A 27846-nucleotide genomic window follows, 5' to 3' on the forward strand; every position below is an offset into this window, starting at 1 on the left:
TGTTTGAATTTCAGGACTTAAAATGTTCCATGTGTTTAGTATTTCTTGTTCAGCTAGACTAAAGAAAAGTGGTTGAAAATTCAGTCTCAGCATATGTATAGTATATTTCAGGAATGTTTAATATGTTACTATTTCTGGAGCTATGGAGTTTGTGAACGTGGCTTTTACATTCATCACTGGTTGTAGTCAAGGGGTCACTTATTCAATATGTATTTATTGAGTACCTACTATGTGCCAGCCCCCACTTTGGGTATGCAAGATACAACAGCAAAGAATGTCCACAAATTAGAGGAAACAGGCCATAAATGAATCTATAAGTAAATATAACATAATGTCAGGTAATGAAGAAATTCTTCCTGCTTTAAGCAGGGAAAGGGAATGTGGGTGGTGCTCCTATTCTACAGGAATAGCCTCTCTTCTGAAGTCTCATTTGAATAAAGACCTTAAAGGATCCTTTTGGTTTTGGGGGAAGAAGTACCCAGGCATACGGAGTGCCCCAGGCACTCCTGGAGTTCCTGGAAAAGCCTGGAGGCTATGTGGCCAGGGCAGAGTGAGTGAGAGGGAGAGCTGGTCATTGGAAATGAGGTCTTTCATAGAACCATATGTCAGAGGGTTCCTGGTTCCCCCCAAAGTGGAAGAACCACTGAACCCACAGTCCAGTTTCATTTTGGGGAGGTCCAAACAGTGATAATGAACTGCAAGGAGACCGTGCTATCAATCTACAATCTCCTCATTAAGCTTCACCTTACTCCGTATAAAAATTGGTATCTGTTGTTTTCTCTTCTGGACCCATTTACCCATGCATTTCTCCCACCTGAAACACCCTTCTTGACTCCTCTCCCTGTTCAGTCTCTCCCGTATTTCAAAACTTAAGCTCTGCCTCCTGTAAGAATCCTTCCCCAACTCTTCTGGATAACAACTCAGCAGCTCTTCTGACACTGTGACTGGAGGTTTTTCTTAGGATTTCCTCGCCATCAATAGATTGGTGTTCAGGGGAACCCTGATATTGCATGTGAAAGAGTTTGTGTAATTCTCCGTGCGTGTTTTCACAAGAGTGTTCATAAGTCCCATGAGATTTTAAAATGAGTCTGTGACTTAAAAGATTGAGATCCACTCCTTTCGGCCACTGCTTCTCACACATCAAATGTGCACATGAACCATGCACATAAACCATCTACATTTCATTAAAATGAAGATTCCAGTTCAGTAGCTCTGGAGTGAGGCTTGATGCTGCTGGTCCCGGGACCATACTTAATGGCAAGAGGCTAGAATAATTTATTTTGCACTTGTCTGCATACACTGGTTTGTTGCTCTCTGCCTCCTAAGTAGATTGCAGGTTTCTGCTAATAATTCTCGGCTCTTCTCCCACAGCAGGGACTAGAAAAATAGCCAAACGTTGGACCTGACAGATGCTTGCTCTACAGATATAAGTACATTAATTGAAACTAATTAAAATAGCTTCTCTATGTTCACTTTCTTAGTCTCAGTTTTCTGAGGTAACTACCTGTTTTTCAAGGTGCTGAACTTTTCTGTAACCCAGAGCAGAATCTCAGAACTCGTAAAATCTTCCTAAAGTTTTTCTCTCTCTTCCATATTGAAATCCACCAAACCTAAAAGACATCATGGTACAGGAAATGCCTCGTTTGGAAGGATAATCCACTATATAAGGGTATTCTTCCTCACTGGAGATGTTCAGTACCAAGATGTTCAGTGCAAATAAATAATGTGGAACATCAAAGAAGCCAGGATAAATCAAATCAGTACCACTAGGCCCTTGAAGGGGTAGGTTCCAGATAAACTGTTTAGAGCCCAGAAGTGAAGTCTCAAAGAAAGGGCAGAGAGGGAAAGACTCTAGAAGTTAAGGAATGGTGTAGAAAAGTGAAAATGGGGTTTGGGAATAAAACTGCTACCTCACAAAACTTGCCACTCTATATTTGCATAAGCTTTAAAACAAGTTACTTAGTCATGTGGAAATAAAGTGTTTTTAACAGCATCTAACGACACAGCAAATGAAAAAAAATTTTTACACGCAAGACACACATGTAAAGAATGTGTGTGCGAAAGGAATTTTTCATGTGCTATTTAATAAATATATATACATATTATTTGCACTTATAAAATACTATATTCAATGAAAGCTATGCATAAATATTTATAAAATAACTTTAAGTAGGCCAGTAACATTTAATATTTTTCAATAAATTCATACATAAAATATATACATTAGTGCCAAATGGAACATATATTTTGAAATATGAACCCCTAGTAAAACTCTTAGGAATCTGGAGTAAAATTCAGGTATCTGCCAAAGGAAACTTCGGAGTAGTTGTCATTTGAAGAAAAGAAACGATGCTGGGTCTCTTATCTTCATGGACTGTTTTGCTTGTCAGATTTCTAACATCACTTCAGCTGAATTTTGTATTTGACTTCCAACTTCATGGCCATTTGACCTGCCAACTATTATTTTCTTTGAGGCTTTTAACACTCCACCCAAGAATTTTGCTTTCCAGAACAGTTGTCTCCGTTTCCTTTTCACTTCACCTTAACATCAGACGAGGTTTACAACATAGGCTTAATGTGCATCCTTTAAGGTTTCAGACAGACCCAGGGGCGTCGCTGTGATGACCTGAAGCTGATACCGCTCTGGAAAGTCAAGGTCCCCTGGAGCATTGCTCTTTGTGCCAGGATTTCCATTCAACCTGAGAGTCCCGGGGCTGGGGTCGGGCCCGGAGAGCCTGACTCTCCAGGGTTCCAGTCCCCTCCCCAGGCCGAACGTGCGGGCTGGGACCTTACGACCGGAAAACACCGCCCTTTCCTGTCGCCTACTCATTCCCCAGGCCGAAGACTAGAGGAGGAAGAGACGGAGACGGATTAAGAAAATTAATTAACCGGGTCCACGTTCGGCCTCCGGGCGAAGGGGCTGGGCGCGCAGCGGGCGCAGGTGCCACCCAGGGCTGAATTTTACGCTCCCGGGCCAGCCGCTGCGCCACTTGCGCCCCGTCGCTCGTCCGGGGGCGCCGCCACCCGCTTGCCCCAGCTTTAGGCAGATCTCTTTTAGGGACCCCGCGGGAGAGGAAACGCCTCCCACTGGACTGGAAAAACCTGCAGCGTCGGCTGTTCGCTTGCCCCTGCTCAGCCAGCAGCCCCTGGCGTCTCCAGTGCGCCAAATCCACTCTCCAGATTTTGGCGGCAGCTCCAAGGGGATCAGGCTGGAAACTGTCAGAACACGACCCTCCCCCCAAAACCGGGGCTACGAGTGGCCCGGGGGCCCGAGGCCGGGCCGGGGCAGCACGGTCAGGTGGCTTCTCTTCCCCGAGGGCCTCCCGGCCGCCACGCCGGAACCTTGCCGGGCTAGATCGGATCGTTGGGACGAAGAGAGGTGGGCGCACAAGGTTTAGTACAGGTGTCCGGGGTGCGGGCGGAGTCCCTTTGTCCTCGGGCACCCTGGAGCTAGCACCCCTGGTCCCTCTTCGAACCGAGCGTCCCGAGACCTTTCTTTGTGCCGAGGGAGCCGAACGCAGCTTCTCTCAGGGAAGCCGCATCCCTGGGGGTGGCGCTGGGGCGGTAACAATGAAAATCCATTGTCCTTTGGGGGCCCGCAGGCCGGGCCGCGGGTGAACCCGGTCCGCCCGCTCCGGCCCGGGGCTCAGGTACAGCGGCTAGAAGGGTCTGCCTGCGGCCCCCGCCCTCCGCCCCGCCCTGGCCCGCCCCGCGCGCCGCCGGCCCCGCCCCGCGCCGCCCCGCCCCGCCCCGCCCTTCGCAGGTTCAGTCCCGGAGTGCGGCTGCGGAGGGCTCAGTCTAGCTTGCACCTTCTCTCCCGGCCGCTGCCTGAGAGGGCGGGGAGCGCAGCGGTGGGGCCCGAGCTGGGGGCGAATCCGGAGACCCCGGCCTTGGGAGCCTTCACGCCGTCTCGGAGCGCATAATGCTGTGAGCAGGCGCCGCGCCGGCCGACCCGGCTGGATCTGCGCGTGGCGGGCAGGGACTGCGTGCGCCTTCGGGAACTGTGGCGCCCGGCCCCAGGGTCAGCGGCTGGGATCCTTGGCGCCGCTGGTGAGTTGCTGCCTGCCCACGGCTCCTTCTCTGCGCGTGTGTGAGTATGTCCAAACCGGCGGCCGTGGCCGCTTCTGGAGTGCGCGGGGGTCTAGGTTGGGAAATGCACAGGGAGAGGGGATACCTAGGGCACCCCCTTACAGCTGGTGTCCAACGGACCAAAGGGGAAAGCAAACTGGGAGGGGTGCGAGCGGCACGACCAGATCGCAGAGCTCCACCGTTTGTGCCCACCACTTTTCAGGGTAAGGCTGCGCGGCTACACTGTATCCTCCGAGCTATTGACAGCCATTCTGGGCGCGTACTGCATTTTTCCATCTGAGAACAAGCCGCACATGGCTACCGCTCCCCTCCCACCGTGGATTGGCATCAGGGCTGCACAGGGTACACGGTGCAGATCTGAGGTGGCAATACCTGCTGGGTGCCCTCTCCTCACTTGACGAGGGACATTGTGCCTGAGGCTCCAACCTGCAGATGAGGCAGTCAATTTTTTTTTTTTGGACGGTGGTTCCTGAACAACTGAAGTGTTTTCAATATTTTTTTCCCCTTTCTCCTTGAAACTAAGTGTCTTGACAAGTATCGGACATGTGAGGACGAATGGATCTGGCCATTTTTTCGTTATGGTTTATTATACTCCATCCCCCTCTCGACTTCGGGAGGCATGTGTTTCATCTTATAAATAGAAAGTAGCATATTTTTTGGCAGGACCTCCTTTATACTGTACAGTCTGAGAGGTCAGTTTAAAAATAAATATGCACTTGAATGTTACATTACCGAGAGCCAGGCTGTGGCTGGGACAAGCTGCGTGGACAGCAGCATCAAAGCCGGGAGCGCAGCTGTGTTGAAAGGAGTAAAAGCCCCAGAGTGCAGCCCAAGCTGACAGTCAAGTAATTACATTTTGTTTAAAAAAAAAAAAGTGAGTGAATTAAAATGAGGGCGGGAATAGGAATGTCAGAAGGGTATTGCAACATGAATCTTTCCAGACCTGGTGTATTTGGGGGAGTCGCCGCTGATGCGTGCTAGGTGGTGGGGTGGGAGGTGCTGGGTAAGGGGAGGGAATTTATGAGTGTGTTAGGGAGACAAAGGTTTCCTCCCCCACGCCCCAGCTCTTAGGCTTCACAGTAGTATCCTAGAGCTTCTTGGGGGTGCTGCCTTTAAAAAAAGAACACAAATCAGGAGAGCAGCAGATTTGAATAGGAAAGCCTTTCTTGGGGACTTCCCAGGGAAGCACGGGGAGACAAAAGGCTCACCTAGAAGCCCTGATGACGCCCCAGGGGTATCCCTAAGGCAATTTAAAAGACTCCTATAACCTTCTAACTTCGAAAAGACCTTTCATCTAACGACCAGGAAATGCAGCTTCTTTTCTGGACAGTTCCAGAGATTCTCTTTTTGATACCAGCTAAGATCTGTTATGAGCTCTTGTGACAGTTAAGAATAAGCTACACAGGTATGTTTTCAGATTAGACCGAAACACTCAGAGATAAGTTAGGGCAGTTGTGAAATGTTTGGCATTGTCACATGTGAAATTAATGATAAAGACTATAGTCAAAGAACCAAGGAATGGTTGAGAGTTCTTCATTAAGTCTCCTAAAGAATGGAGGTTCCCCAACAGGTATCACTCATTGAATAAAACACTCAGTACCAGCCTCTGGGCTCACAGATAAGAACATTAGAGGAGAAATTTGGAAGCCTTTCTGGATCCATGGCAGTTCCTGTTTTCCAGTGGTTATCATCTGCAAGAGATTTACATTATGAATTCCATGATTGGAACATGGTGCTATGACTGTGGCAGCAGCTACAGACATGAAATAAGATGAGCTCCCCCTTCCCTTAAGATCTGAGCAGTGAAATTCTGTTTTGTATCTCGATGGAACATGTAAAGACAGCCAGAGTAATAAGTGTTGCACATTTTTTTGCTTTTTTGTTGTAAATTTAAACGTGGTGCAACATGAATAAATACAATGCCATAAAAATCATCACAGAACTGTCCACATGAGCTGGTTTGTCCTACCTGCTATCCAGCTTTTCCTTTAAAGTGGTGTTTTATGTCCAACATGTTCACAAAAGCTGCCCTTTTTCCCTTCTAAAATTCGTGGTGTTCAACAGCATTGGGGATAAAGTTGTTTCAACCTACATCACCAAAAGACTTTTACCAGGCCATAAATTTTTCACAAGCACTTTGCCCAGTAGCCATAACATTTATCCAGAGAGTGGACTTCCAATTCATAACCTGAAAAACCTCTAGGAAGACTGCTCTGATTTTTTTTTAAATTATAAATATTCTTGCTTTCAGTCTGATTTTATTTAAGCTGGGCCTAATTTCTTTCTAACCAGAATCCTGTGTACCTGTTTATTCACTGATGGAATAAAAACTTAAATCTATTTTTTAAATGCAGTATGTTTGCCAGAGAGCAAGGAAAGTATAGTCATTTGAAACTACTAGATTAAGCCAGCCACAAAATCTTTTACCAAGCACCAAAGTCAAAGAATTCTCCTAATATATCCCACTGTTCCATGAATATGTATGTCAAAGGTACTTCCCACATGGAGCCTGCCCTAAGTGCCAAGCCCTGTTCTTAGCCCTTTACCTTGAGTAATTCATTTATTTCTAATAATCACTCTATGAAGAAGGCACTGTTAATATCCCCATTTTACAGGTGTGGAAAGACCTCTTACATAATTTGCCCCAAATTACACAGTAAGGAACATACCTAAACATGCATATGCAATTTAGCAACCCAGTATGTGCATGAATGAATGGCTAATTTTCCACAAAGAGCAGCATCTTCTGCTTAAGGAGATGGGGAAAAAACCCTGAGGTTAAGAGCCTCTGAGGCAGGCTGTCTGGGTTCATATCTTGGCCCTGGTACTTAATACTTGTGTGACTTGGGGCAAATTACTTAGCCTGTGTACCTCAGTTTATCAATTACAAAATGAGGATAATATTACTCTGAAGATTAAATGAGTTAAAAAAGAACACACTCAGAACAGGCCAGGTCCAGAGTAGACCCAATAAAAAGTTGATGCTTTCATTATTGCTTTTGTTGTTTCCCTAGGGGCTTAATACTAGTTGTCTCATTTAATATTCACAACTGCTCTTTGAGGTAGATAGTATTGTTCTTATTTTCCAGGTGAGAACACAGGCTCAGAAAGGTTTAGTAACTTGGCCATGTTCACACAGCTAATTAAGTAGCAGAACAGGTTTGAACTCAGGTCTGTTTGACCTTATGCTAAATAAATACCCCACCCTCACCAACAGGGAGGAAGGCCAGGGAATCTATTAAATCTGACTCTTTTAAGGGTTTTTGGCCTCTGACAGAGAACTCATTTCGCAGTACACTGTATCTCACAGTACCACCGTCCAAAGGAAGATGACAGTAATTGCCAGCCTTTGGGACTACCATGTGAATTATTTTATTTATTGAAAATAGTTCAACTCACAAGTATAGCCAGTAGTCATCTGCAGTAGGTCCAGCATCAAACTGCTAGCAGTAACCTGAGCAGTTTAATTTATACCATAAACAAAGAGATTTACTAGGAGTATCAGAACCCAAACATGAAGTGGAGTTTAGTGTGTGGAACACATCCTTACTTTGAAGTTCTAGAGGTCAGGGGGTTGCAGGGTCCAGTAACCCATCTGGATGGTCACCTCCTTGAGACTGGTGACCACATCCATGGTGCCTGGCCCTGCAGTCCCTGGCACTCGTGATGTCGTCCCAAGAGGAGCTAAAGCAAGATGCAGGAACCATGAGCAAGGTGTGCAGGAAGGTTCGTCCTGTCCTTAGCAGAAGTCGGGCCTCATTACAGTTCTAAGTTCTGCACATGCCCCAGACCCTGCTAGATAACCTTCTGTGTGAAAGATAGAGCAAAGAGGCCTTTGAAACCTAGAGGGGTGCCCCGGATAACCCAAGGGGCCTGCCTGGCCTTCTCTGCCTTTGATACTGTGGATTTGTAATGAGCTGTGGGAGGCTGCTCATATTGAAGTAAGGGTTCTGGAAAGGATGTCTTGGCTTGCAATAACCCAAGTTGTCTCAAAACCGAGGGCAATAGCGTTAGGGCTGTTCACCTCCATTTGGAATCTCCCCTTTTCCTGCCCCCATCCTTTCAAGGTTACAAACCAAAACAGCATCACACAAACCAGAATAAATAATATCAGTAGCCAAATAGTTATACAGCAACAGTCAGGTATGTTCTTTCCTTTAGAAAAAGATGCCTTCCTTGGCCTTAATGTACTTCTTGAGTGCCCGGGTTCACCCAGCCTCATAGTGATGACTGAGTTTGACAGTACCTCTGGTGGAAGAGCAGTTTTTAAAATTAAAGCATACAGTTTTATAATACAAATCATATTGATATTAGAAAGTCTGCTATTTCTGAATAGCCAAGAAAACTGATGAGTTTAAGGGCTGATGAGTTCAAATTAGTATTTTCTTGATCAAGTCATGAATTAATAGTAGAATCCTTGAACCTCAAATTTTAATTTTTAAAACCTGGATTTTCAGTGGTTTGGGTTTTATACGCATATTTGAGAAAGTCATCATTAACCTTCTAGCCTTTGATTCTTTGTTAGAGTGTCACAGAGATCACACACCTGCAGTTAGCTAATACAGCACCACCTCATGTGAACTCTGAGACAGGAATAGCATCAGAAGAGGATTCTTTGGGAAACCAGTCTAATGAAGGTCCCTCCCTGCAGGACTTTTCAGAGGATTGAATGTCACTGGTACAGTGAATCTCCACAAGGAGATAGTGTCTATCAAATCATTTTGCCCACAGAGCAGCTGCCAGGACTAGTCTAGCAAGAAACACTTTGGGAACCATCGAGCCAGAGGCAGACACCACCCGCTACAGCCTGCCCTACAGAGCTGAAGGAACTCAAGAACCTTTTAGAGAACCGCAGGGTGTATAGGGCCAGAGACACAGGAACGCACTAGAAGATGCTAGCAAACACCCTGCCATTCTGCTATTTTTAAAACTCATGCAGAATTAAGTGGAGACGGTCACAGAGGGATTGGAGATCAGAAAACATAGGTTCTGGTCTTAGCTCTGACCCAGGTTGTGGAGCTGTGACCTCTCGGGGTCTTATTCTCATCTCTAAGGTGAAGCTTTTGGTTCTAGATGATTTCAGATCATCTCTAGCTCTAGAATCCAGTGAGCCAGGATCAGTGACACCTATTAGCATAGCAGGCTTACTACTATACTAATATGTAAAACCCTGTGTTGAAAAACAGACCTAGTGCAAATCCGGGCAAGGCAGCCCAAGCCAGCGTGGAGGGCAGAGAACTTCAAAGTCAGGCCTCTATTTAGACAGCTTACACATTTGGGAATCCGTCATGTTCTGGTGACAACTTGAAGGTCATATTTGTAGACGCATCATGCCAATGATAGATGACTGTGTGTTTAGTTGAAAAAGACCCGTTCTGTTCAAATCCATTATAATCATTTACGCTACACACAACTTTTTAAACAAGCAAAGTCATTTTTAGGTGAAATGTGGCTTTGCCATTTCAGAATATATGTGAATTCTTTCCCTTTTTATTTATTTTTTAAACTTTTTTTTTTTTTTTTTTTACCAAGGAGCAGTTCAGACACGTAACATTGATTTTTAACACAGCAGGAGGGGGTTCTAAGCCCTTGACTGGCCAGCTATGTCACAAGGCGAATCCTTGCCCATCTCTGGGTAGATTCTGTCTGTGAAGATGTGGAAGGGGAAGGATGGGGGTGCAGAGGAAGCCGGTGGAAGTTCTCCAGGCTCTCTCCTGGCTCTAAACAGCTGTGATTCTGTTTTTTTGTGTTTGGTTTTTCCTTGTATCTGAGGCATTTTCCATAGTGTCTTGTACCTTCTCCTATTTTAACACTGCTTGTGTTTAAATGATCATTTGTTGACCCTTATGGCTGCCTAGACTACTGGCTCTTTTGAGAATAGGGACTGACCCTAGTTTAGCTTGGCATTCATCTTTTTTACAATAGGACTTAATGAAAAAATGGACAATCTAGTCCTACCTGTGTTATCTTCTCTTAGCACTGCTGAGCCAGAAATCCTTTTCAGTCACCCAAGATTAAGTCTGACCATAGTAAAATTATTCTTTCCCAGGCTACCAAATGTTCAAATTCAAAAGGAGGTACCTCCAATCCTTTGGTTTTGGTGATAATGATCATCCAAGGTACTCTGAAAAGCAGGCCACCACCAGAACTTCCTCAAAGTCTTCTCGGCCAGGCTGTTGCAACTTCCACTGAAGCTTTCTCCTGCCCAGGTGTGACTATGGTGGCTCGGTACCATGTGTCCACTTACATCACAGACTGGGCAGTCCCGGTGCGGGAAGGATGAGCCTTGTTGTTTCCTAATGCTCACCTAGACCTCTCAGCCATGCCTGCATGAGCCATTCATCATTGGTGTGCTTACTGATCATTTGTCTCCATGCTGGCACGTAGGCTCTGTGAGCACATCATTGCTGTAGCCTCGGTTCCTAGAATAGTGCCTGGCACTCAGTAGTTCCTTATTAGATGTTTGTTGTTGAATGGATATTGTGGAAGGTGAATGACTAGCCAGGGACTGGATGAAGTCATGTGGAAGGCTCTCTCCAAAGCCTTAGCTCGCTGAATGAATCAGCTCAAGCCACATGTCCCACTGTGCACGGCATAGCACCAAACTGGAAACTCTTCCTGCTCTCAGATGACTTCAGAGTGAAATGTTTTCCAAACTAATGTTGATTTTTGGCCTTACATAAGTTCTAGTAGAAGTTTACGCTCGTGGGTGGATTTTGTTCTCTATTCCTCTTAAGCCCTTAAGCTGTGGGCTCACCTGACAGGGCAGGTAGTGCCACTGCCGACGTATCTCAGGGGCAGCATGGGGAGTAAAACAGTGACTTCTTCCTAATTCCAGTTTTTTCACAGAATGAGGAATTATACAGTTGGCTGTCTGTATCCGTGGGTTCTGCATCTGCAGGCTCAGCCAACAGCAGATCAGAAACATTGGGGGGAAATAAAAGTTCCAAAAGCAAACCTGAATTTGCTGTACACTAGCAACTATTTCTACTTTGTATGTGTCGTCTCCTGCTAAGAAAACACCGTTACTATCTCCACTCTACAGATGAGCAAGCTGATGCTCACAGAGAAAGTCACTGGCATTGCTTTGTACCCTTAATTTAGTATCAGGAAAGATGAGAAAAGATAATGAAAATTTTATAAGCTAGTAAAAAGTATTTTGATTCTAAGGATAGTCTTAACTTCATTAAAAAGCATTATGTTTTTTTCTTAAAATTCCCTAGAAGCTAGAACCCTAACATGCGTTTTCTTTATTAAGTATAAATAAATCTCAAACACAAATCTATGATTCTGTTACCTGTCTGTGTGTATAGGAAGCTTACATGCACATACCGGGGGCTGCTACTTGAAATGAGGAACACAGATGAGCGGGTATCTCCCCAAACTCCTCTCCCAGTGCAGGAATGCTCTCCCTCCCCTCTGGAATTCCTACCACAGTCTCAGGCTCAGCTGGAAAACTTCCTTTGATGGGCCTTTCCCATTCTTTAAGCTGATTAACTCAAGTTGGTTAGACTTCTTCCCATCCAGCCCCACCTGGCCTCTCCTTGAACCTTAATCACACACCTAATTCTTTTCTTGGGATAGTACTGATTCCCTCTCACCTGACAGCTCACCAGATATTTAAAGAAAATAACGGTATGCCCTTAAATTTTTCTTCAACTGACCAATCATTGGCTGTAATTTTCCTAACTCAAGGGAGTCCCATTTGTCTTCAAGGCTGGCGGAATTGCCCTTGGAGATAAAGGATGCATGTACATGTAAAGAAGTTAGCTCCATGTCCTGTTGACAGAATTATTCTCTAATTAAGCTGGAGGTAAGAATCCCAGTTGTTCACAGGGCAAACACAAATCATTTTAGCCCCATCTGCAATCATATATCGGTGACTGCCAGAGACATTTTAAGGAGAAAATGGATATGGTTATTTTGGCAATTAGAATGGTTCCCCTCCTTAGCACTGTATTTCAGTAGATGTTCTGCTTTTTCATTTGGGATAAAGATGCTTTGTGCTTGCATAGCACTCTATGAAGATTTTCACACTCAGCTCTTATAAATCACCTGAGAGATAGACGGGTTTGCGGTGATTATCCCATTTACACAGGAGGTAACTGGCCCCCATATTGTCTGGAGTTGTAAAAGAATCCTATAGGGCTGGCTCAACGTTTCACCCAGTTCTTTCCTCCCCTAAGGCCTAGAATAGCAGTGAGAGCTCTATCTACTGTTTTGGTTGCCCATGTGTTCATTCATTTAATATTGGTTTTTTTTTTAAGTACTTGATCTGTGCTAGTTATACACTGATATTAAAACAATCTTCTTCTGTAAAATGTCCATTATACAGTTTCTTGCAGGTTCCCTTGTATATCTTGAGCTAAATAATCCAAGTTTTCCCTTAATCCATTTCCTTTTGAAAGGAGAGGTCAGGGGAGCAAGCTCATTGTTCCTCCTGGGCCTCATTCTTTAAGATTGGCTTAAATGTAACTAGTAAGTCTGCATTCCGGGAAATGTATTGTCAGATCTTTCTAGAGTCTTGCCTGTCTCTCTAAGACTGTATTTGCACATGGCAGTCATGGATGGAAGTCTTTTCCCTTTGAAATAGCATGTCAACAAATATTTTTTGCCTTAATCTCAATGATCTGTATGAGTCTGTAGAATTACTGTAGCTCACATTGATAAGCTGTTAAATTTTTACCCTGCACAGATAGAGAAAGGAAAAGAAAGAAACCCTTTGTCACAAGAAAATAGATGACAACTCCTTGCTAGACGATTTTTAAAATTTATTTTATTTTCCTGTAGGAGTCACAGAAAGACTCAGATTCCATTTTCAGCAAGGCAGGCAGGGTTGAAGAGGAAAGATGTCAATGCAATCTCAAACTTTCTCATTTGTTCATTTAACAAACATTTGTTCAGTACCAGCCATGAATTAAATACAGTCTTGTCCCCAAGAGAAGGCAGCCTAGTGGAGAAGACATTAGTAATTGCAGTATAGTGTGAGAGTTGGTGGGTTTGAGGTATAAAACAGTAGTATAGACCTCGAGGACTGGCTGGACATGTAGCTGCAGGGTTGGGCGAGACCCTGATCTCCAGGCTGTAAGGGTGGTCCCACCACTCAAGGTTAAGGGCATTCTCGATGGTACATTCTGATACAGATTGGAACATAAAGTGGAGGGAGATGGGGTTGAAGGCAAGGAGACAGGTGGGAAGGCAGATGCCCATGTGCAAGAGATCGTAAAAGCTACAAGTGAGGCTGAGGCATGAGGCAGTAGGATGGACAAGAAGAGACAAATAATAGGACTTGATGTGGAGAATGAGGCAGGGCGAGGAGTCGGGGGTGACAGCTGGGTTTTGGATTTGGGTGACTTCCTGCCATTTACCTAGAGGGAAAAGTACAGGAGGCCTATGCTGAGGGCTGGCGAGAGGAGGAAAGATGGCAAATTCCATCAGGGATAAGTTGAACGGGAAGTACCTGAAGGAAGCAACAGAGAAAGGTCTGAAAGACTAGGGGAGAAAAGTCCAGTGCTTCTTTCTGTGAAGGACCAGTGTTTTTTAGTGTTTTGTTTCTTTGTTTCAATTTCCAATCGATTGTATAGGATACCTGGCACAATGAGTAGCTGCTTGGACTTCACCCAGTCTCCATGCAGACCTGATTATACACAGCTCCCAAACTTGCCAAGAGTATGACCAATGAGAAGAGTCCACAGATCCACATGCTTGATTATGTCATAAAGTTTCTAGAAGCTTACTTTCAATTTCTTTCCTTATCTCATCATGGACTGGCCTAGTCCATAGATCCACTTGGAGTAGCACTGGTCTAGACTAAGGTATGTACGGGCTGAAGACACGGATTTGGAAGTTAGCATTAGAGGTAGTTGAGGCCAAGGACAGGGGTATGATTGCTGGGAGATTGTTGAGGGCTGGGCCATGGACAGCCACCGTCCAACCCCGTGAAAATACCAGCATCTAAGGCAGGGGTTCAAACTTTTCCCGTAAAGTGTCAGTTTAGTGTTTTAGGTTTCGATGGCCACATACAGACTGTCACGGCGACTCAACTCTGACCTTGTCATTTGAAAGCAGCTCTACCAGGGTTTCCAGCCCTCACCACTACAGGCAGGGAACGGGGGCCGGAAAATTCTTTGTTGTGGGGGCAGTGTCCTGTGCGTCATAGAATGTTCATTTAGCCGTGCCTCTGACCTCTGTCTACCAGATGCCAGTAGATGCCGCCACCACCCCCAGTCATGAGAATCAAAAATATGTCTAGACATTGCCAAATGTCACCTGCGGGGGTGGGGGGTGGGATGGGACAGAATCACCCTCAGTTGAGAACTACTGAGCTGAAGGTGGTACATAAAAAAATGAGCACTGGTGTGTTCCAATAAAACTTTATTTACAAAAACAGACACAGGGTTGGATTTGACCCACCTACCATATTTGCAGACCCTTGATCTAAGGGATGGGGATAGGGAAAGCTAAAAGGGCTTATTCAATAAAATTTAAGGGCCTCTTGTGTTCGCAGCCCAAGAGGAGGCTCTGTAAGTGATCCAGCGTAAAGAAGAGACTGTTAACAACAGCGGCTCTTTTTTTTATAGCACCTTTGCCTACCTTATTCTTATTGAGCTTACTACCTACCAGAAGAAATCAGACACAAAATCACAAGAGAACAGGAAAGAAAACAAATATAAGCTCTTTAGGAGCCCTTAAGAAAACCTCCAAGCAAGGCAGTAATGAGCCTGTATTGCGTGAGGTGAGTTTGAGAATTTCTCCAGGAAGGAAGTGACTGAAGCAGGTCTTGGAGGATGTTATGAATAGTGGTTGATGGTAAAGAGGTGGGAGGACAATTCACGTAAGGAACACAGGTTTCTTAGTTTCAGAAAGTCAAGAGGGAAGTCACGTGTCAATAGCAAGGGAAGGGAGCCATTGTCCCGGCAAAAGGCTTGTGGGTGTACAGGCGCCCCGATGCATGGCCACGATGCACGTGTTTCCTCTGGGAAAATAATTAACAGCACTTAACGCTTTTTTCTAAGAACAGGATTTTTTTTTTTTTTCTCCTTGAGACTCAGGGGCTTTTATTACCTCAAAATTTTAATCTCGTGGCTTTTACTTCACATGAAGTCAAATCCCTTTTGAGATTCTTTGATAAGGGCAAAAATACTGAAAAGTCCTAGTGAGTTGGAGAGGCTGGTATCTGGGACCATTTTATTCATTCTTAGTTAATGACAAGGTCAGGTCATCATCTCTGCCTCTCATTGATGTAGAGATCATAGTGTATCCTTTCCTCTTGGTGCTGTCAGACTTCAGCACCTGATAGCCTGGAATAGACATTCCCATTCTCAACCCACTTCCATGGCAGTCGTCATGTTAGTTATCAAATCAGCAGTGGTTAAAAGCATGGACTGTGGAGTCCAGCCATAGCTGAAATCCTGGCTCCTCCATGTTTTGGCTGATGGGTCTAAGACATGGGCTTAATCTAAGACTGGTTCCTAAGAGGTGTGTTCTAATACTCACCTGTCTGGCCCACAGCACGCACTCTAGCCATCGCTATTCACATATGTAAATTCTTTAGAGAACTCGGCATTTCAAATTTGCTACTTTCTAGAGGCATCCCTTGTAGACTTGGACTGGGGGATGGTTCCTGAGAGCGAAGCAACTCATCTCTCATGATGGAAGGTCTAGCAGGGGTTAGGGATTTAAATAACACTTCTTAATTTGTTCACTGTGTGCCACGTGTTGTGGTTGACAAAAAAGATAAATAAGACCCAGCTCATACTCACAGAAAAGCTCTCAGCCTAGTCAGATGGGATACTCATTCATGCATTCAACAAATATTTGTGTACAGATATTTATGTACAAATAACACAGGGGGGTTTGTCGTGGAAGTAGGTAGAGAATGCACTGGCCACTGCCAGGTTCCAAACATACCCAGTGTTGGTGTGCTGCAGAGGAGCCCCTGCAACGAGTGTGGATGATTATCAAGGGCCCTAGCAGGGTGGGAGGACGGCGTGGAAATCCCTATCTGTCCCTTCATCCTGTTAGGGAAGGAAGAGTAGTCAAGAGACCTAAATTAGATGTGCTCTGAAGGCAAAGGACGAAGAACACCATACCATATGTGGTATGAGTCAAGTGACTGTAGTCTGAATTTCTGGACACCTGTCAAACCTGTTTGGATCATTTGATATTCCTATTGCCTTAGTTTGAGTTTTCATAGAATAGTTACTGACTTAAATATTAGGGGTTTTTTTTCTTTTTATTTTTTTGGTGAGCAGATAAGCAACTTTACAAGTTATTTGATTTGAGCTGAGTTTTCTGCTTTGAGCCAATTCCCAGCTGAATGTTGCTGACAACTTCAGGGTGAGATTCTCATCCTGTATTGATATTGTCCTTGCAGCTTCACAAACCAAGTCGGATCCATTAGTTCTAGAAGCACGGGAGCAGCTCACAGGAATGGTCTTATTGGATTATTCATACCCACCAGCTAGAACCCTAGTAAAACTCGTCATGGTAAATGAGCCAGGCCCCTCTCCTGCCTCGTTGTAACTGCCAGGACTCCACATCCATCTTGAGTCCTCCTCAGTAACTCCTTTTAATAGGGAGAAAGGTCGAAATGGCCTCTCTTCAAAAGTGCAGGGTTGGTACTTTGAGGTAGATGTTCTGTCTTCCAGTTTTGCTTCTAAAAACCCTTTCAAACAGTACAATTAGAGCCTATAAATGTGAGGAGTGTATGCACATTAGCAGTGAGTCTCCCATATGGTATTTGTGGGTCTCTATATAATCAGGGTTGTAAAAGAAAAATAAATACAAGCTGTAGCTGAATCATAAACGAGAAGTCCATTTATAAATAATTGAGGGTAGAGATGTAGCATAGACTTTCTGAGTGGGTCTATAAAATAGTCTGCTCAGTCTGGCTATAAGTTCATTTGCATGACAGCCAGGCGGCTGGAAACTAAGCTAATGGCGTTTTATAGCCTTGCAGCATATAGCTATGTCCTCAGTTCAGATATTATGGGGCGAGGATAAGAATCTAAAAATAGAAAAGGCATCTTTTTATCTTCTCGTGGGTGGAGTAAAACAGACTAAAAATATGAAAAGCATCCCTTCAGGATGCCATTTACCAGGGTATTCTCTGGTTACATTTATTTCTGTCTTAGATTTTCACTAAGTTCAACGTTGAATCTCTACTAGTATTTTTTTTTTTCTCCTTGAATTTTAAAATTCTTTGATCCAGAGACGCACTCCTACAGAAGTTTCCAAAAGGACTGGCATGAGTGCCCTCATCGTCATAATATTTTAATATTTCTGATACAGAAGGTTGTCTGGTCATCCCTGTATTAGTAATAACTGCTATCTTCAAATGGAAAGTCTTCTAGGAAAAGTCTGTGAGTGTTTTTTATGGGTGAGTGTGATGTGGAGCCATAAGGAAATGAGCAGTGATAGTTTTCCCCTGTGGGAGACTCAGAATGAACAGGGACGAGACCCCACCCACTGTGCACATCTCAGCCGCTCAGAGGCAAGGCTGCTGCCCGGTGACATCCTCTGTGCATGCCCCGTACACTGCCCCCTTTTCCCACAGCAACCCATTCCATCTTGCCAGAACCCTGGGTTCTCCCCTAGAGGATCCAAAAGCTGTTTCCCTGTAGCTTCTGCTTTTGTAGCCCTAGCGCCTCTCGTACTGAACAAGTTAATCCCTTTTCCGTTGCAGTTGAGTGAATCCTTCAGATCCCTAAAGATTCATTTTCCCTCAGTATTTGAGTTTTCTTTAAGCTGCTCCACCTCACCTTCTCACGTGTCCTGACAGAGTCCCTTTGTCTCCCTGTTGGACTCCTGGGACCTGTAGGAACATGTTCCAGGTCACCTTTATCCCTTTAAAGTGTGAAGCCCAGGGTGAAATACACTTTTCCAGGGCTCATCGCAGTGGAATTGTCTCCCCTACGTTGGCAACGGAGAGCAACACCCCAGAGATGGCTGTGGGTGTAAGGGGTAGCGGGTTCTTGGCCACGCTACCATCCTTCCCTGGGACTGTTGCCTCAGGCACAAAGGAGGAATAACCAGGTATTTTTGCTTGGGGCTCAGATGGTGCAGCAGTGCTGCATCTGGGTGCTAGGAAGAAGGGCATGCTGATTCAACGCTGAGACAAAGAGAAAAGTGATAGGAAGTTAGGGGGTCTTGGAAGGATGTGACAACTAAGCAAGAAAGGGGAAGTCCAGTGCAGACTCACTTCCTGCAAGTGGAAGAAAGGAAAAGGCCCACAGGTCCCCCAGGACAGCCACATGCACACATGCCTCCACCCCACCTGCCCTGTTTTTATGCATGCGTGTTTTAGATTAACATTGCAACCTATTGTGCAGGATGCAAGAACTTTTTTATCCTCTCTGTCCCCTAAGAATTAATCTAAAAACAATTAGTAGACAAACCAAACATTCCTTTCTTAAAATAAATGGAATTTTTAAAAATCTCAACCCCTTTGTTCTTTTCAGAGCCCTGTGAGTTGCCAGTACTGTCAACTCTGGTCATCCAGGGACTGATTTTTCAGTGTGTGACTTTTTCATAACCCTTTGCTTTTCTCCCCCACCTCCTGGCTGCTGCCCTGTTTTGGTCTTTGCAGCATCATTCTCTTTACCAAAAGGAGGATAAGGAAATGAAAGGAAGTGTGGCCACTTCTGTTTTTTTCTTCATTGAATTATTATTGCTGTGTTGATTTCTCTTGTTAACACTGTCACTTATGCTTAAATCAGTCACATGTAAGAAACTGGAATTGTCTAGCCTGGTACAGGAATGACCACCTGACATTGCCTTTCTTATCAAAACCATGCCTTCAGCTTCCTCCTGAGTCCTTTTGTGTCTTGGAACCCTTGAGCTTCTCACAAGTTCCTGTGAGTGGGGGTCTGGGCCTTTGCAGCTGGACTTCTCACCCACACATCTGCCGGACATCCTCTCTAACCTTGATAGACGGTGACAGGCGACTGACTGGGGAGTTGAACCCTTTTGTTGGCCAATCTCTCCTCTCCGGTGCCCAGGAGCTGGAACCTTTGTTTTCAGAGGAATCTATAATTTCCAAGATGAATATTACCTCAAATGTCATCTAAGCAGGGGAAGAGGAGCAAACAGTGATCTAAGAACTTCCAGAGAAAGGGATTAGCAATCTTGGAGAGTTCAGATTTCAGGGTCAAGTGCAGGGTTTTGAGAAAGGTCTACACATAGGATGGTTTCTTTTTCTCTTTTTATTTTCTTTCTTTCCTTTCTCCCTCCAGTCCTTCATCCCCTTCTCCCTTCCTCTCTTTCAAAGACGGTGGGAGTGGAGGAATGATGGCACGGTAGGAAAGCTGGAGAGCAGGAGAGTCCCAAGTGTAGAGAGTCACTGAAGGTGGTAGAGTCCTGACCGATACACAAAGGCTGGAAATGCTCTTCATTTGGATCATGGAACACCCAGGAGGGCTGGCTCTCCAGTTCTAGTCAGGACTGTAAGCCCTTTTGGTTTAGCTCTTCCTGTCTTCTTCTCCCGCTTCCTCCTCCGGGGTGTCCACCTGACTCAGGCTCTCCCTCTGATTCATCCCTTGCTCTGTCTGCTACCATGTGGGACAGCCACCAGCAGCCTCCAGGAGCCCAAGTCTCCTTTTCAGCAAATGGAGAGGAGGGACAGGATTTCGTGTTGTGGCCTTTAGGACCATTCCACCGTAAAATGCTGCTCATCTGCGTCACCACCACCTCTCAGAGAAGGAGCTATACCCCTGAGCCCCAGTACCTCCACCTGCCTGTGCTTCCCTCCACATGGGTACCCTGCCACCCACACTTACCCCAGCATCCTGGGTCTCTTCCCTCTTCTCATTTCCTTCTGACAAAAATCCTTCTCTTCCGAGACCTTTTCCATCCTACAAATACAGACTGGTGGAGCCTCTTTGGTGAAGGCCTGATCACCACAGAAAGGAATGATCTGTCCCTTTGACAAGCTCAGGTGAGATGAGGCTCAGCCCTCTCATGAGGCCTTCCGCCTTAAGATTTTGGCTTTTGAACCCACTTTCCCATAATATTGTTTGCATTATGATCAGTGACTCATGGGTTCGGTAGACTTTTAGGACCTACGTATAAAATTGTGTCTGCAGGAAACTGCAATCTGAACCCGAAACAACCCTCGTACTTTTTTTTTTTTAATAGCTAATTCATTCACGTGGTTCAGAAATCCAAAATCATGAACGGATGTACAGTGAAAAGTTTCTCTTCCACCCTTATCCTCTTCCATCTACTTCCTCTCCCCGTGGGCACCTCACCATTATTTCCTGTGTATGCTTCCAGAGAAAGCTTATCTACATACAAGCCAGTACAGACGTTATCTACACACTTTTGCACCTCTCTTTTTTTTTCCTTTGAAGATATACCTCTTTGAAGCTCTTTCTATATCAGCATATAAAGAGCTGCTTCATCCTTTTCTAGGCCTGTGTAATATTCATTTGTACAGATGCACCTTAATTTGTATAACCAGTCCTCTAAAGGTGGACAGTTAGGTTGTTTCCAAATTTTTTTTTTTTTTTTTTTTGGCCGCACCACGTAGCTTGTGGAATCTTAGTTCCCCGACCAGGGATTCAACCCGGGCCCCCAGCAGTGAAAGCTCCATGTCCTAACCACTGGACCACCAGGGAATTCTCAGTTGTTTCCAACTCTTGGCTGTTATAAACTATGCTGGACTGACTGACAACACTGTGTATTTATTATTTCCTGTATACGTAAATTGGACAAATCTCTGTAAGTGGAATTCCAGGGCCTAAGGGATGTGATTTGTAGTTTTCATAGATACTACCTACCACTGAGGTTGGACCTGTGCATGCTTCCCCACCCTTATCAACCCATTGTGTTATCACATATTTGTATCTTAAAGAGGCTTTGGAAGGAACCCCCCTTCATCATTTGGGAGCTGACTGACTTCCCAGGGAGTATGCTTCTTAAATGGCAAGACCCCAATGTCTGGAGCCCATGCCCAGCCACTTGGCTTTAGTGCCTAGTAGCCATGCAGCCTTGGCAAAGCCTGTGCCTCAGTGCTTCGTCAGTAAGATGGGGGTGTTAACATGGGTTCTTGTGAGTGAGGTAGAACACACCGAAGGTTGCAACAGTGCCTAGCACATAGAGAAGTTCTCAGTAAACATTTCTTGTCATATCATATGATGTGTTGGTGGTTCCCAGGAGATGCACACATACCCTCTCGAGGACCAGGCACCTTGTTCCCAGTGAAGATACCGCCCTGCAGTTTCCTGCTTTAGCAACAGCAGAGAAGTTGTTAAGCAGTCAGCCTGGGGCATGGCTGTCCACTGACTGATAAGCCAAGGAGCCCAGAACATTCAGAAAACAGAAAGGAGGGGAGGAAGCAGTCAGGGTATTGGACTGTGTCTCCCAAGATCAAGCATGGTTGCCCCTGAGCTGGAGGAGGAAAGATAACAGATAAGATAGATGGATGGGTCAGAGCTCTCAGATATTTCCCCAGTACCATATCACAAACATCAACTTGTCTATAAAGCTGTAAAACTGACATTTTTGCACCAAATTCCCATTTTGTTTTGGTTTTTTCCTTAAACTTCCAATTAATTGGAGGGCTCTTAGCCCTGGCACACAATAGAAATTGAATACAAATTACTGTTTCCAAAGTCCTAGAAGTCTCCATCCCTGTCATGCAGTAAATACTATGTAAATATTTGTAGAAAGAAAGAAAAATGTCTTCTAAGGTATCTCCTTTCTTTTCCCACTCCTGATAAATCTACTGAGAATTATCTAGCCTCTGCTCACCAACTCTTTTCTTGCTTTTTTCTTTGTTTTTTTGTTGCTTGTCTCCCACCTTTGCATCCACTCCACTGACATAAAACCCAGCTTCTACCAAGTCGAGCAAGCCTCTGCCGAGGGGCCTGCAGGGCCCGTGGCCATGGCTGTGGCCAGGCAGGGACTGAGAACTGGGCCTTCCAAGTGTAGCAGGCATACCCTCTACCTTTTCTCCTCACTTTTTCTCCCCAATATCCCCAGTCGCTGTACAGGTAAAGGGTGAATGTGAGTGATCCAGTCAGAGGAGCAGAGAAGCACTCTGGCTGCATCTTCATGCTATTTTTGTTTTTCTAAAGAATCTGAAATGAATGCTATGCCTTGGTTCTAGCCTTGCATAACCCTGGCTCCACCAGCTGACCACATGCAGCCCTCGCATGCCTTGGAGTTGCAGTGGACACACTGTATCTTTCCATGGCAGCTGCCCTCATGGCCCTGTGCGCTGAGGACACTGGCTCCAGTGGGCATCTGTTCTTCCGGGCTGCCCCCCACCTTCTGCAGGCCCAGCGCCCTAGCTGCTTCTGCAGGCCATCATCATACTGTGCCTAGAGGGGCAGGGAGGCGACACCAGGCACCCTGGGTGGCAGGGGCCCTGGGCTGTTGTGCACTTAGAGGGGAAGGACATTGATGTTTTAGCAGGAAGACCCAGGGTTTCCACTTCTGTTACTATTACAAGACCCAAATTAGAGTTAAAACTATGAGAAAGTCAGACTCACAACCAAGTCTTCCCATGCTAGGGTTCCCCATCTACTCACTTGGTATCAAGTGTCTCTTTTAGTAACATGGTATCTCTGTGCCTTCCTAATCTGAAGTGGGGAGGCCGACCCACCAGCCACCTCCCGGGAGTGTGTGGTCTTATCTGGCAACTTCCAGGGTAGCCTGCTCTGGGTGCAAACCCTCATGCCACCTTGGCCTCCTCCCCACTCCCAGAGCCAGGGTAGGGTGGTCTCTCCAGCTCATCCTGCTCTGCCTCCTCAGGCCTGGGTGCCTGCCACTTCCCAAACAGAGCTACTTGTTACCTGGATGGACCACAATCCTCACCATCTGCCACAGGCAAATGAATTTAAAACTCTTGCTGAAAGGAAAGAAATATGCAGCAGATGTAGACGGCCTCCAGCTGCTACAAAGCAAATGTGGCTCTCAAGCCACCATCTAACCCAGCCCTTGGAGTATTTACTTATTTATTTGCTCTGTGGCCAGGGGGAGGAGAGCCCAACGGGAGAGGTCACAGCAGAGCCATTTTAGGAATTCTCACAGTGGCGAAGGTTTTAGCTTCTCCATGTCAGCTGATGTGACTGAAGAGTTAGAGGATTATTTTCAAGAGGTGAAGAGGTTCTCATCTAAGACGAGAGCCCCAAACCTTCTTGTAGCCCATCACTTCTAATTGTGTCATATAGCATGTGCAGGGAGAGTGTGTTAGCTTTCTACATGGGTAACAAATTACAAACGTAGTGGCTTACAGCCCTACCTGTGTTCTGTCTCCCAGTGCCTGCAGGTCAGAGGTCCAGGCAGGGCTTAGATGCATAGTCTCATCAGGCTGTAAACTAGGGGTCAGAGTTATGGTCTCATCGGAGGCTCAACTGGGAAAAGATCCACTTCCAGGTTCCCCCAGGCTGCTGGGAGAATTCATTTCCATATGCCCTCTCTCAGTGGCTTACTTTTTCAAAACCAGTAAAGGGAGCCTCCCTCCAGTCTGCTAAAACAGAATATTTTATAATGTAACCTAGTCAGGGCTGTGACATCTCATCACCTTGCTTAGAAGCAACTCACAGGTTCCACCCACAAAGGCATTAACACCAGGGGGCCACTTACTTGGAACCCTGCCTACCACAGGGAAAGCATATAAGCTTATCAGCAAATGTTTCAAAAGTATTCTCAAGAGAAGACCCAACCTATTATGTATAATCACACTTTTTTCTTTGAAAAAGAAGCAGTTTTGTTCTTTTCCTTCCATTTCAGAATGTCGCCAAATCCTGAATTGTATTTTTTGCTTTTCACATTCTTTTAAAATTTTTATTTTATATTGGAGTATAGTTGATTAACAGTGTTGTATTAGTTTCAGGTGTACAGCAAAGTGATTCAGTTATACATATATACGTATCTATTCTTTTTCAAATTCTTTTCTCATTTAGGTTAAAATCCTGAAATTTTTGACAGCCCCGTTCTCTCTGCCACAACTTGATTCCAGCTCCAGCTTCCATAATGGCTTTATCTTACTGAGAAAGGGTGTTCCTTTTTTTTGACTTCCGAATCTCAGTTTTCTCAACTGTAAGAATGCATTTTCACTGAGATTTTGTTGGACACTAGCTTCACTGTCACCTAGTAAATGATATTTCTAGTTCCTTTCCTTATAGGACTTCATTGTATTGCATTTTTATTTATATAAAGAAGTCAATCAACAACAAAATATTCTTCGTCTTGCTAGTGTGAACGCCAAAGCAAGAGAGAAAATATATTTTAAAACAAATTCAGTTGTGTCTAAGGAGCTGACATCACTCTGCTCATGTGCTGAGAGCAGTTCCTATAACGGAGGAAAAGGACTAAAATCTCAGACGTATCCAGAAAATTGTGTCCATGACCATGTTTAAAAAGTGCTGATGTCATACGTTTGGGTTTTTTAATCTCTCTTTCTCTCCCTTTTTTCTTTTTTCCACTGAAGTAAGACTAAGATTAGTAGACCCTTGTTAAGATCAAAGTTTTTATCCTGCTTAATGGAGAGAAACAAAATAAAGTTTGGCTTCAGATGGGAACTGGTCCTGCCATTATTTACAGGCTCTTGAAAAAGTGAGAAAGTGAAAAAGTCAGGCCCAAGTGATCCCTGAAGGGTCAGCTAATTATAACCTGCTTTGGTTTCTCTTCCAGGTTTCTCCATGCTGTGGAAGGGACTGGCGGATGTAACCGGCTCTCCAGAAAGCCCTGCTTGGCTGTAAGTCCAGGAAGGCCTCTTAGACCTCCATCTCGTTTCAGAGCCACTTCTGAAACTACTTGAGAAAATGATGTGACAGTTCCTATCAAAAACGATATTGGGAAACATATAACATCTGTGAAGAAAGTCGCCCTTTTTCCCTTTTGTAAAATCGACATCCTCAAACTCCAAAATGCCAGCCAAGACCCCAATTTACCTGAAAGCTGCCAATAACAAGAAAGGAAAGAAATTTAAACTGAGAGACATCTTGTCTCCGGATATGATCAGCCCTCCCCTTGGAGACTTCCGCCACACCATTCACATTGGCAAAGAGGGCCAGCACGACGTCTTTGGAGACATTTCCTTTCTTCAAGGCAACTATGAGCTTCTACCTGGAAACCAGGAGAAAGCGCGCATGGGCCAGTTCCCTGGGCATAACGAGTTCTTCCGGGCCAACAGTACCTCCGACTCCATGTTCACAGAAACACCCTCTCCGGTGCTCAAAAACGCCATCTCCCTCCCAACCATCGGAGGATCCCAAGCACTCATGTTGCCTTTGTTGTCACCGGTGACATTCAGTTCCAAACAGGAGTCCTTAGGGCCGGGAAAGCTGCCCCGGCTTAGCTGTGAACCAGTCATGGAGGAGAAGGCTCCAGAGGAAAGCAGCCTGTTGGAGAACGGGACGGTCCACCAGGGGGACGTCTCATGGGGGTCCAGCGGGTCTGCATCCCAGTCCAGCCAGGGCAGGGGCAGCCACTCCTCCAGCCTCTCCGAACAGTATCCCGACTGGGTGGCCGAGGACATGTTTGACCATTCCGCCCCGTGCGAGCTCGTCAAGGAAAAGACTAAATCAGAGGAGTCCCTCTCTGATCTCACGGGTTCCCTCCTCTCCCTGCAGCTCGATCTTGGGCCCTCATTTCTGGATGAGGTGCTGAATGTCATGGATAAAAATAAGTAACAGGACACCTCCGGCTCTTTTCCTTTGGGGTAAAAGGTATCAAAAAACAAAACAAAACAAAACTAACCACAAAGAGAAGAGCTTCGCTGGCTATACTTGCTGTCACGTGATGGGTTTTCTAAAATAACTTTCCTACAAAATATTTTTTTACCTGGTATGCCCTGTTTGCAAAAACAGTGAATAAAAACAAAAAAACCTATCCTGGCAAAGAGAGGAAGTGAGTCAGAACCCATTTTCGGCGGGCATTGCTGATGTAGAGCTCACATTTTTTGTTTTCAGACACATAAAAAATCTGGCTTGGCCAGGACTGGCACTGCTTATGAAGGGCTGTGCCAGTCGCATTAAGGACCTTTACAGTACTCTGGCATTTTCTGAGCAAGAGGAAGTCAAAATTTATTTAACACCCACGCCTTTTTTCTAGACTCTTTTCTATATTATATCGTTTGGGCTCACCATAGCAAATTCTTCAGTGTTAAAACGTTTCTCTGTTTTCACATTTGAACAACTTTATGGGTTTCGGGGATTTGCTTGTAGCTCTTATATATCTCTATATATTATATCTATATTGCAAAATTTTGACTGTCAGCTACATGTTGGTAAGACACAAGCAAAGTATTACTGTAACTAAGTTATTTTTAAAGTTAAAATATATTTTTATGTGCCTTTGGCTCTTTATTGCAGAGTCTACATTTTATAGGTACTACATCAAATGTGGTCATTTGACTTTCCATTGGGATTCCATTCTAAGCTGTGTATGTGTATGTTTGGAAAAATGTATTCATACTTAGCTTTATTTTTATTTCCTTCATCTGTTATCATACTTTTCACAGCAGCCAACAATGGATTGTAAAGTGTAAAGGCACAGGTTACTCACAATGCTTCTGCAGAGACTGTGGGCTACACCACATAATGTTATTTGGAAATATGGGTATTTTAGTACAGTACATACTTGCATTACATAGGTACTTCATACAACACAATAAAGAGTAAATGTTAAAATCAACTTGCTTGGTTATAGTAATAAACAAAAACATAAGACAGTAATTATATTTTCTTCAAGTCCAGGGCTAGAAAAATTGCTTCTGTAAAGTGTACATGAGCCTTTAAAATAAGGTAAGAGGTGATTTCCACCCACTCAGTAATTTTGATTACTTCCCAAAGGTTTGAGATTCTAAAACTAAGGCCCCTCAATTTTAGGAACAATGAACATGTGAGGTGAGATTTTTTTTTTTTAAGTCAGCACTGATGCCAACTTTTCAAAAACTCATTTCTGTGAATCTCCTCCCTCACTTTTAACACGGCAAACTCATGTAACCCCAGCCCCGTCCCTACAGGACCAGATGCTTCCATGTGGCAGGTGCCATATAGACAAGATTAAGGAGGCCAAAAAAGAGAGCAGCAGAGCACCTTGCCCCCAAGAAGACAGAGATGCCCTGAGGATGTTGGTTAAGGAAACAGGAACAGGAAATATACACACCTATTCCAGTCCTGTTGTCAACACCCCTTCCCCCTCAAAGACAAACACTTGCAGGCAAAAACTTTCATTTCTCCTTGAAATATATCCCTGGGACTTCCCTGGTGGCGCAGTGGTTAAGAATCCACCTACCAATGCAGGGGACACAGGTTCAAGTCCTGGTCCAGGAACATCCCACATGCTGCGGATCACCTAAGCCTGTACGCCACAACTACTAAGCCTGCGCTCTAGAGCCCATGAGCCACAACTACTGAGCCTGCCTGCCACAACTACTGAAGCCCATGTGCCTAGAGTCCGTGCTCTGCGACAAGAGAAGCCACCGCAATGAGAAGCCCATGCACCACAATGAAGAGTAGCCCCCGCTCGCTGCAACTAGAAAAAGCCCATGCGCAGCAATGAAGACCCAACACAGCCAAAAATCAATGTATTAATTTATATTAAAAAAAAAAATGTATCCCTGAAATGACTGCCTCCTCCAAACTTTTCAATGATATTCTCACCATGTCTGGAGTTGCTGCAATTCCATCATCTGGTTAGCTGAAATCTGAGCTGCAGGTGAAACGCAGTTAGGATGACTTGAAGTAGAAAGAGGCAACAAGCTCCCTTAGAGCACTGAGTTCCTGCCTTAATTCCCCAGTT

At 44.9% G+C, this 27846-nt stretch overlaps 1 protein-coding gene across 3 annotated transcripts; it reads left to right on the forward strand.

Moving 5' to 3' along the window:
• The first annotated feature begins 2888 nt into the window (after nucleotides 1-2888).
• Nucleotides 2889-27670, forward strand: CDC42EP3 (CDC42 effector protein 3). Of its 3 annotated transcripts, none has more exons than XM_059078904.2 (2): nucleotides 2889-3379; nucleotides 24733-27670. In XM_059078904.2, exon 2 carries the CDS (start codon nucleotides 24969-24971, stop codon nucleotides 25731-25733), a length of 765 nt encoding a protein of 254 aa, XP_058934887.1. In that variant the 5' UTR covers nucleotides 2889-3379; nucleotides 24733-24968; the 3' UTR covers nucleotides 25734-27670. The 3 variants fall into 3 exon arrangements, with proteins under 3 accessions (XP_058934887.1, XP_058934885.1, XP_058934886.1); XM_059078902.2 differs by lacking the exon at nucleotides 2889-3379 and adding an exon at nucleotides 3740-4090; XM_059078903.2 differs by lacking the exon at nucleotides 2889-3379 and adding an exon at nucleotides 3758-4050.
• The last annotated feature ends 176 nt before the right edge of the window (nucleotides 27671-27846 follow it).

This window comes from Kogia breviceps, chromosome 11 (genome assembly GCF_026419965.1).
Source record: "Kogia breviceps isolate mKogBre1 chromosome 11, mKogBre1 haplotype 1, whole genome shotgun sequence".
Taxonomy (NCBI): Eukaryota; Metazoa; Chordata; class Mammalia; order Artiodactyla; family Physeteridae; genus Kogia; species Kogia breviceps.